Here is a 10,223-nt window from a genome sequence, read left to right on the forward strand (position 1 = left end):
TTTCTGGAACGTGTCCGCCCTGGCAGGGGCGGCACCAGCTCTCTGTGCAGCCGGTGGGGGGACGTCTGGGGAGTGAGCGTATGGTGACTGCACTTTTGTGTCTCCTGTGAGTCTGGAGAGTGATTTGGGAAGGGCTTTGGCTTTGTTCTTTGTCTTTTGCCTAGCATCAAAAAGCAGCTATTTAGGCACAACATTGTAAATCAACTATACTTCAATGAAAAAAAAAAAGACAAAACAACGAAAAAAGCAATTATTTAAAAAAAAACCCCTGTTCTGCAGGCATTTTATCTGCTTTTTCTCTGTAACGAAATGGAACATAGAAATGATTAAGGATGCACCCTAATAAGTGGCTCGCTTTTACTCCTTTCATGTTTTCAGACTGTTTTAGATGGTTGACAGTGACGTGCGCGGGCTTCTCTCTGCAGCCAGACACCTCTTTTCAGGGTGCGGGGGGCGCAGGCCCTGCGCCTGCCTGGCGTGCTGCCCAGAAGCCTCCGCGCTGACCCTCCCCGCCCTCTCTTCCAGTCCACGCCGTCTCCGTCAGCAGACCTCCTGGGGCTGGGCGCTGCGCCCCCCGTGCCCACCGGACCGCCACCCTCCGCTGGCGGGCTGCTCGTGGACGTTTTCTCAGACTCACCCTCCGCGGTCGCTCCCCTGGCTCCCGGCTCCGAGGACAACTTCGCCAGGTAGTCTGCCGCCTGCGTCCCAAGGACAGGGGCTCCCCCCTCCCCCGCCAGGCCTGCGCCCTGGGCGCCCTGCCCTCAGGGAGGAAGGAGGCTCAGGCTCTGGGCGGGTGAGGGAGCGGCGCCCCGCGTGCTCTCTGCTGCTGTGGGCTGCGCCTGCCCTGCAGGACGCTTGTACTCTGCTCTCCGTGCTGTGCCCCTGGGCTCTCTGGTCACGCCCCGTGTCTGCCCTCCAGGCAGCTAGCTTTTTTTTTTGAAGAAACGCTCTTCAGTTCACAGTCACTGCTTTGTCCTGTGGGGTCTGCTTCCAAGGCCCACTTCCTGCTCCTCCGCTGACCCGTTCCATCCTTGTCACCTCTGTCTGACCGGTGTCCCGACGTTCACACCCCTGCTGTGGGCCAGCAGAGTCCTGCGTGCAGTCGACTTGGCCCCGTTCCCCCACTTTGAAGGCGAAATCCCAGGCTGCTCTTGGCCATGCTTTGCTGCGCGGGTCCTGTCGCTTTTCCCTGTTTGCTCTGTGTCCCCCTGTCTCTGCAGATCTAAATCCAGCCAGGAGGTGGGGGGCCGCCCTCCGAGAGGAGCGCGGGTGTGAGTTCTGTTGTCTCCGAGGAGCGGCTGCTCGTCCTTGGTCTTTGTGACCACGGAAGAGTTCTTGGGTTGTCTAGTTTCTCCAGTCTCTCTCCGTTCACCCCGCACGCTAATTCGTCTTGCCTGTTGCTTGTTGGAAATGACTGGGAAAGGGCAGGTTTGCAGTGCCGCTGGTTGTCCGTCTCTGGCTGAAAACAGACTCTCTTTTTTTTAAACTGAGGTATAGTTAGTTGGTTTACAACATCATATTAGTGTCAGGTGTACAACATAGGGACTCAACTGTTTTAGGTTATATTCCGTCTAAAGTTATTACAAAATAGTGGCTGTATTTCTCTGTGCTGTACAATATATCCTTGTAGCTTATCTATCCTATGCATAGCAGGTTGTACCTCTTACTCCCGTACCCTGTCTTCCCTCTCTCCTCTTCCTTCTCCCTGCTGGTAACCACTAGTTTGTTCTCTATATCTGTGAGTCTGTTTCTGCTTTGTTATATTCATTTATTTTTCAGATTCCACACGTGAATGGCAGCATGCAGTATTTGTCTTTCTCTGTCTGACTTATTGCACTTAGCATGACGCCCTCCAAGTCCATCCATGTTGCAAATGACAGAATTTCATTTTTGTTATGGCTGAGTGAGTTAGTGTGTGTGTGTGTGTGTGTGTGTGTGTATGTGTGGTGTGTGTATTCCATTGTATATTATACCACATCTTTATCCACTCATCCGCTGACGGACACTTAGGTTGCTTCCATATCTTCACTTTTGTAAATAATGCTGCTGTGAATATTGGGGTGTGTGTATCTTTTCAAATTAGTGTTTTCATTCTCCTTGAATATACCCAGGGCTGGAATTGCTGGATCATGTGGTAGCTGTATTTTTAGTTTTTGGAGGAACCTCCATACTGTTCTCCAGTGTTTGCACCAGTTTACATCCCCACCAACAGTGTGCCAGGGCTCCCTTTTCTCCACGTCCTCGTCAGCATTTGTTACTTGTGGGCTTCTTGCTGATGCCATTCTGACAGGTGTGACGTGTTGTCTCTTTGTGGGTTTGATCCCCGTTTCCCTGATGATCAGTGATGTTGAGCATCTTTTCATGTGCCTGTTGGCATCTGTATGTCTTCTTTGGAAAAATGTCTATTCAGGTCTTCTGCCTGTTTTTTAATTGAGTTGTTTGGTTTTTCGATATTGGGTTGTATGAGCTGCTTATATGTTTTGGAAATTAGCCTCTTATTGGTCTTACCATTTGCAAATATTTTCTCCCATTCAGTAGGTTGTCTTTTTGTTTCGTTGATGATTTCCTTTGCTGTGCAAAAGCTTTTAAGTTTAATTAGGTCTCGTTTATCTTCACATTTGTTTCCTTTGCCTTAGGAGCAGATCCAAGAAAATATTTGCTGCGGTTTATGTCAAAGTGTGCTCTGCCTGTGTTCTCTTCTAGGAGTTTTATGGTTTCAGGCTTACATGTTGGTCTTTAATCCATTCTGAGTTTATTTTTGTATGTAGTGTGAGATGTTCTAGGCTCCTGCTTTTCCACGTAGCTGTCCAGCTTTCCCAGCACCAGGGGAAGGGAGAGCGGGGGAGAGGGGAGGGGAGGACGGGAGGCGCGGGGAGGGCCGCCTGGGTGTGGGCGTGGGTGTGCGTGACCTGCGGACAGCCCCGGTGGCGTGTCAGGTGGCCGAGCCTGTGGGCCGACTTGAACAGACGTGTGCTTTTGCCGTGGCGCCCGTGTCCTGAGTCAGTGGAAGCTGTTCACGGTTGAGCAGCACCTTCATGGAAGGCAGACGACCTGCTCCTGTGGTCATTCCTTGGTTGCGCCGTGTCACCCTCTCAGCTTACCTCCCATCTCTAGCGGGCGCTTTTAATGGTGTTTGTTGGAATATTTGCTGCTTTTCCCTTCCCTCATGTCCCAGAGAGGTTTTTCTGGTCTTCGTGTTCTTTAAACCCTTTTTCAAAACTGATCTTGGTATTTTTGGTGGGTGGGTGGCTTTGAGTGACTCACATGCTGTCCCTTGTCCCCCAGGTTTGTCTGTAAAAATAATGGTGTGTTGTTTGAAAACCAGCTTCTTCAGATTGGACTGAAGTCTGAGTTTCGGCAGAATTTAGGTACGTGTTTTACTTTACTTAATGAAAACTTCTCTTAGAAGTTATGAGGAGAAAGTATTTCCAAATCACATATCTCAAAAGGGTCTAGTTTCTAGAATATATAGAGGACTCCAAATCAACAACAGAAAAACAACCCAGTTAAAAAATGGGCAAAAGTCTTAGACATTTCTCTAAGGAAGACATTCAGATGTCCAAAAGAGCATGAAAAGGTGCCCAGCATCACTAATAGTCTGAGAAATGCAATCAGACCCGTCGAGGTACCAACTCACACGCATCAGCACGGCTGCTGTAAAAAACAAAACAAGTGTTGGCGAGGACGTAGGGAAATTGGAAGCTTGTGCGCTGGGGGGATGTATTTGCTGCTGTGGCAAACAGTCTGGAGGTTTCTTAAAAAACTAAAAATAGAACTCCCATATATATGACCTAGCAATCCCACTTCTGGGTATTTACCCAAAAGAATTGAAAGGAAAGCAGCGACTGGAACAGATACTCGCACACCCACGTTCACAGTCACCAAAGGGTGGAGGCAACCCGAGTGTCCGTCCATTTGAGTGGATACACAAAATGTGGTTTAAACACACAACGGAACATTACACAGCCTTAAAAAGGAAGGAAACTGTGACACAGGCTACACAGGGTGAACCTTGAGGACATTACACTCAGTGAAATAATCCAGTCACAGGAGGACAAATGCTGTCTGACTCCACTCCCAGGAGGTCCCTGGAGGAGTCAGATCCATAGAGACAGGAAGTAGACGGTGGGGCCCGGGGTGGGGGAGGGGAGGGGAGTGAGTGTTCATGGGGACAGAGCGTCCGTTTGGGAAGACGGAACGTTCCGGGGATGATGGTGGGGAAGGTAACACGACCATGTGCATGTGCTTCGTGCCCCGCCCTGTGCGCCTAGAAGTGGCTGAGACGGTAAATTGCAGGCTGTATACTGTATGTTTTACCCCATTTTTAAAAAAAGCCTTCTGTTTCCCCCAGCCCCCCCAAATTATGCCCACTGACTACCGGGGCTGCCGCCGAGGGGCCCTGTGGGCTGCTGGCCCCGCCTCCCTCTTGGCACCATCGCGGAGCCTTGTCTGCGGAAACCAGTGGAGGGTGGGAAGGCAGCGCGTCTGCCCCGCAGGGCCCCTCAGACTCCTTCTCACTGAGGACGGACGGAGGCGTTGGTTTCTCATTTGATGAAGGGGTTAGACTCCGGGCCACGGTGGCGTCACCCAGGAGCCGTGGTGTTTCTTAGGCTGTGGGAGAGGCATGCCCACCTGTGCATCCTTTTCAGGAGATTGGAAGTTCACGTTCCATTCTGAATTCTGAGGGCGTAAAGACGTTCACAGAGGTCTGTGTGGCGGTTTCTGCTGTGCTGGCTCCGAGCCCCCCAAGTGCCGAGGCCGCGGGCTCAGGGCGTCACTTGTGTGGGGCGGGGGCTCTGGGTTCCTCTGTGCAGCTCAGGAGGCTGTGGTGTGGCGTGGGAACAAGCTCCTCTGCTTCCTTCTAGGCCGGATGTTCATATTTTACGGTAATAAGACCTCCACGCAGTTCCTGAGCTTTACTCCTACGCTCATCTGTTCGGACGACCTCCAGGCCAATATCCTTGGTTCCGTTGCCCCTTGGCCCATGGCAGAAGCGGGTGGAGGGTAGACTAGGAGGACGTTTCCAGGTGCTGTTACTGCAGCCTCGGGGGACCTTCCCACACTCACGTTGCTTGTTTATAATGCTGGTGAAGTTCATGCAGGCCTGTTCCGGCCTCCACATCCGCTGGGGCTCTGGTCTCCTTGGGGAGTCTCCCAGGGAGCTGCTGCCCAGGCAGAGCGAGTGATGGGCCACCTGGGACGAGCTGCGACCGGAGACAGTCCCATATAAACGGCAGAACTGGGACGTGAGCTTCTCCAGCCCGTCAGCCTTGCCATCCAGGTGTCTTGTTCCCGCGAGGATGGGCCGCCCGGGTAAAGTGAGGGAGAAGGAGGCCCAGCTTGACCACCAAGGATGCCGCCTTCCCTAGAAAAGCCGTGTGAAGCAGGAACCTCCTTACTACAGGCCAGATCTATTTTTATTTTAAGATAAGCACGTTTTAAACGTGGACCGTTAAAGCTAAGTGTTTCGGGATAGTCATTAAAAACACACGTACGGCAGGTTTCGTCCGAGGTCAGGATGTGAGCACCGACTCCTGCCGGGCCCCTTCTGGAGCCTCTCTGACCTCGGGGCTCACGGGGCTCAGCCCGTGTTCCCAGCGTCGCCACAGCTTCCTTGACACACGCACATCTGAGCCTGCAGACCAAGCCCGTGGACCCCACCGTGGACGGGGGCGCGCAGGTGCAGCAGGCCGTCAACATAGAGTGCGTGTCCGACTTCACCGAGGCGCCCGTCCTCAACATCCAGTTCAGGTGGGAGCCCCGGCCGAGGCACCAGCCGCTCTTGCCGCGGGGGTGTCAGGCTGGGCCGGCGCGTGGCTGTGACGCGGGACCTCTGCATCCTTCCTTCAGAGGGTGTGGTGAGGACCAAGGGGTGACCTGCCGTGCACACTCCGGCGTCTGCTACAGGGGGTGTGGGAAGTGGGGGAGGGAAAGCGTGCCCGGGGTCTGGGACGCCGGGTGGGCGGGGCCTTCTTCCCAAGGCCCGGAGCTTTCAGGCCAGAGACCGAGGGCCTGTCGTGCCGCGGCGCTGCCCGGCCTGCTGCCCCAGAGGTCAGCTGCAGGGTGGTGGGCCCGCCAGGTCCTCGTCGGGTGTGTGAGCCCCTGCGTGTTGTACTCTGAGCACACAGGCCGGTTTGATGATTTTTTGTGCCGTGTCTGTGTTGCTTCTCGGCTCGTTCCTGCCATCTTTCAGTGACTGCGGTAGAGTGTGCACACCAGCCTTCCCTGCTGGCTATTTGTAAGGTTAAATTTTGAAAAAGCACCTTTCCAAATACGAAGTATACAGAGACCTGCAGATGGTGTACTTTGTAAAATGTAGGGAAATAGACGTGTAGAAGTTTTGTTTCATTCCGTAGGCGCACTGTTTCCTTTTAGTCTTTTCATGGAAAAAAGAAAAAACCCACATGATTTAAACTTGGAGTTGTAGGACATGGACTGCTCGGGAACGGGAAGAGGTGGCGCCTGTCCCCGGTGGTGCGACCAGCCCGGCAGCCTTGGCCAGGGGTGGCAGGGGCACGTTCCCCTACGTCCTCGGCCATCGATGACGGTGCGCCGGAGACGGACCAGCCTCTCTGGAGCCCCGGGCTGCCCTTCCAGATCTCTCCGTCCCGCCTTTTGCACGCGGCCCCTCTGTGCCCTGGAGGTGGCACGCTCGGGACCTGGACTCTTCCCAGCGTGCCTCTGTGTTGCTCACAGGTATGGGGGAACCTTTCAGAATGTGTCTGTGAAGCTGCCTATCACACTCAACAAGTTTTTCCAGCCCACGGAAATGGCTTCTCAGGATTTCTTCCAGCGCTGGAAGCAGCTGAGCAAGTGAGTGCCGCCCTGTGCCCCCGGATGGGCGGGGGGCCTCGGCTCTGGCTCAGCTGACGGCACCCGCGCTGGCCTCTGTCTCCCACAGTCCCCAGCAGGAAGTGCAGAATATCTTCAAGGCGAAGCATCCAATGGACACAGAGATCACCAAAGCCAAGGTAAAGGTCTTGCTGTGGACGTTCCCAGGGTCGGGACACGACCGGAGCCCTTGGAGGAGGCTGGCGGGTTCTCCCCTCGGAGAACCCTCCACCTCTGCTGGTGCCGGTGCAAGGGGCTCCTGTTTCTCCCGGTTCTTCCCACAGATTATTGGCTTTGGTTCTGCACTCCTAGAGGAAGTCGATCCTAATCCTGCAAACTTTGTGGGAGCCGGTATCATACACACCAAAACCACCCAGATTGGATGCTTACTGCGTTTGGAGCCGAACCTGCAAGCCCAGGTCAAGCGCCTTGAGGGAATCGCTGAATACGCTTAAATTTTTTTTTTTTTTTTTTTTTTTTACTGTGGTGTAATTCATACACAGTGAGATGTGCAGATAGATCCCAAATGTGGTAGTTTGATGTGTTTCGACAGATGTGTACACCTGTGTAACCACCACCACCTGTTGGTGCGTGTAACATTTCCACTGCCCCAGAAAGTTCCCTGGCATGCCCGCATCAGCCCCGGCCTCCCTAGGAGGCAGCGCCGTGTGGCCCAGTGTGGGGCCCGCCTGGCCCCGGGCTCCAGCAGTCACCGTGTTGCTGCCGTGTCCACGGTGGGTCCTCGTGGAGCACGTGGCCCTCCTTTGCGGGGAGGTGCCACGCTGGTTTGCCCAGCCCTCCTGTCGATGGACATCAGGCTGCCCCTGTTTCAGGAGGCATTGAATAGGGCTGCTGCAAACATCCGGACGTGCCTCTGTGTAGGACACGGGCTGCTTGGGAATGGGAAGAGGTGGCGCCTGTCCCCGGTGGTGCGACCAGCCCGTGTTTTCATCTCACATGGGGAGCAGTCAGGGTGGGGTTGCCGGCTCACGGGGTCCGGGCACGGTCAACACTGCTGCCCCGACAGCGATGCGGTCTCAGGCGCCCACCAGCCGCGCGCGAAGGTTCCAGTTGGTCCACGTGCACACGAGCACTTGTTATTGTCAGACTGTTTTATTTTTGCCACTGAAAGCGTGTGCGATGCTTGTGTCTGTCAACAGTGGGCGCCTCCAGGGAAGGGCTGAGCAGGGGGCCTTGAGGGACCGCTGGGCGGGGCTGGCCCCGCAGCATCTGCCCTGGCACCGCCACTGACCTGCTGTGTCCTCTGTTTCAGATGTACCGACTCACGCTGCGGACGAGTAGAGAAACCGTCTCTCAGAGATTGTGTGAATTGCTTTCGGAACAGTTTTAATCATCAAGGACAGAGGGTCAGGCTCCTGTGTCTGCGTTTTTCTTCATCTCCACTATCGTCTTCGTTGCCATGCTGCAAGTCCGTGCCCTGTCTAGTGTCGCAGCCCGGGCGCCTCCCAGCCCTGCTTCTCTGGCCTCGTCCCTTCTGGGGATGGATGGGAGCCTGTGTGCCGCTGAGGAAGAAAAGGCTCAACCTGGACCCAGCCGGCCTGCCCAGTCAGGAGGAGAGGGGCGTGGATCCCGGGATCCACTCTTATAGAAATCAAGACAGTTCTGTGGCTAAGTCTACAAATTAAAGGGAATTTAGAAGTTTGAATGAAAATGGAAAGTTTTTTGAAATTTTATCAAGATGCCGGTGCTATCTTACTGATAGTTCATCTCTGATGCTCTGAGAGGAGAGGCGGCGTTCTGTCTGCCATGGGAATAGATCTTGGCTACTTGGATGGGAGACGGGGAGGTGGCCCAGGGGCTGATGGGTATGTCCACATGGGGCCCAAGCGCCGACCTCAGCCAGGGTGAGAGCACAGTGCCTGGGGGCTTGCCGGGGCCGGGTTCTGAATCTAGGACTTAGACAGGGTTGTGTTCTCAATGACAATCAACAAAAACAGGTATCCTGGCTAGATTTAATTCTATTTTCCTTTTTCCCAGCACTGTGTTCTTAAAGTGAGATTTGTAAAGCCGCCTGACTGAGACCTTATGTGTGCAGTGCTGGGGGGAGGGTTTCTGGTGGCTCTAGAGGGTGTGTACCTAACCTCATGCATCTTTGGGTTTCAAATGAGTGCACCGTCACCACAGTGGCCCAGGACTGGTTCCCGATTGTGATGGCAGTGTTTGTTGTGGGCCAACAGAGAAGATTTCTGGAAGGTGAGCTGGTCTCTTCCCTGTGCAGTGGCCTAAATGTGCCGGGGTCATGATTGCAGCCTGGGGTGCTGTGGACCTTGGCCTGTGCAGTGGGAGGAGGGAGGCCTGCGTGTGGTCAGGAAGCAGAGAGCAGAGCGGGCATGAGCTGGCACCTGTCCCCGCCCCCGCCCCGTGCGCGAGGCTCTCACGTGCCGTCCCCTGCGCCTTGAGATGCCGAGGTGGGGCCCGTGTCCTGTTAGCGGCAGATGCAGCCTGGTGGGCGGCAGGCACAGGCTGCAGGTTTGTCCTCGACAGACAACGTCTGCTTTCGGCACTGAGGGGCCCAGGAAGAGCTGGGGCCCTTGTTGGTTACCCTGGCTTTCCAGCAGGGACCGGGCTCCCTGCTGCGCGGTGGGGAAAACCTCGTGGGGCAGGGCAACACAGTGGCCGTCTGCCGTGGTGCGGGTCGCGGGGAGGCAGCTTCTGGGAGTCGCCACGTGGGTACTGGGGCCCCCCGCGCTGCGGACGCCCCACTCAAGGTTCCCACACCCACCAGCCTGTGCGGCCCCTGCAGCGCGCAGTGTGGAGGCTGAGGCCTTGCGCGTGTGGCAGCGTGGCCGCTGGCGGCACCGCTTTGCACTGCAGGCGGATGGCGTGGCCGTCGTGCTCTTGTTCAAGGTGCTGGACGGTACGCGGTGCTTGGGCTCCAGTGTTCGGACTGCCGGCTCGGGGCTGGTTCCTTATGTCAGCCGACGCCCTCCCTCCACCCACCGTTCTGGGTGAGCATCCATCAGCAAAGAAGAACAAATGCTGGGATGGCGATCGGAATGTGTGTGGTCTTTGGAGGGAAAGGCGCCCGGCATACGGCTCAAGGTCCCGTCCTGTGGGGCTGCATGGGGCGCTGAGAACCGATGACACGGGCCCGTCGTCCGGAACCTGTTCCCCAGTCACGGGGTGGAAGCTTAGGTGTGTCGAGCTGGCGTGCCTTTTGTTCTGCACTTGGGTTTGGGACGTGGGTTGAGCCTGTGGGACTCATCCTGGTGGGGCTGCGGCCTGGCCTTGGCTCCCCGACTCCATGGTGCGCGTTGGGGGCCTGCCTTCTGGAGGCCTGGGTCTAGGGGACCAGTGGGCCCAGGGGTTCCTTCCTGGGGAGTGAGCCTGCTGAGCTCAGGCGGGGTGACCCCAGCCACAGGCAGGGTCCA

At 55.6% G+C, this 10,223-nt stretch overlaps 1 protein-coding gene across 4 annotated transcripts in view; it reads left to right on the forward strand.

Annotated features, from left to right (window-relative positions):
- The window catches only part of AP2A2 (adaptor related protein complex 2 subunit alpha 2), a 65,297-nt gene extending 56,785 nt beyond the window's left edge, over positions 1–8,512 (forward strand). For 3 of the 4 annotated variants that reach the window (XM_057552441.1, XM_057552439.1, XM_007171170.2), the window contains 8 exons: positions 526–686; positions 3,286–3,368; positions 4,866–4,955; positions 5,628–5,751; positions 6,697–6,813; positions 6,902–6,971; positions 7,116–7,250; positions 8,105–8,512. In XM_057552441.1, coding sequence (XP_057408424.1) covers positions 526–686; positions 3,286–3,368; positions 4,866–4,955; positions 5,628–5,751; positions 6,697–6,813; positions 6,902–6,971; positions 7,116–7,250; positions 8,105–8,182 — 858 coding nt within the window. In that variant the 3' untranslated portion in view covers positions 8,183–8,512. The remainder of the gene's footprint in view (positions 1–525; positions 687–3,285; positions 3,369–4,865; positions 4,956–5,627; positions 5,752–6,696; positions 6,814–6,901; positions 6,972–7,115; positions 7,251–8,104) is intronic. The other variant, XM_057552440.1, reaches the window with a different exon arrangement.
- The last annotated feature ends 1,711 nt before the right edge of the window (positions 8,513–10,223 follow it).

Source organism: Balaenoptera acutorostrata, chromosome 9 (genome assembly GCF_949987535.1).
Source record: "Balaenoptera acutorostrata chromosome 9, mBalAcu1.1, whole genome shotgun sequence".
NCBI classification, from domain to species: domain Eukaryota; kingdom Metazoa; phylum Chordata; class Mammalia; order Artiodactyla; family Balaenopteridae; genus Balaenoptera; species Balaenoptera acutorostrata.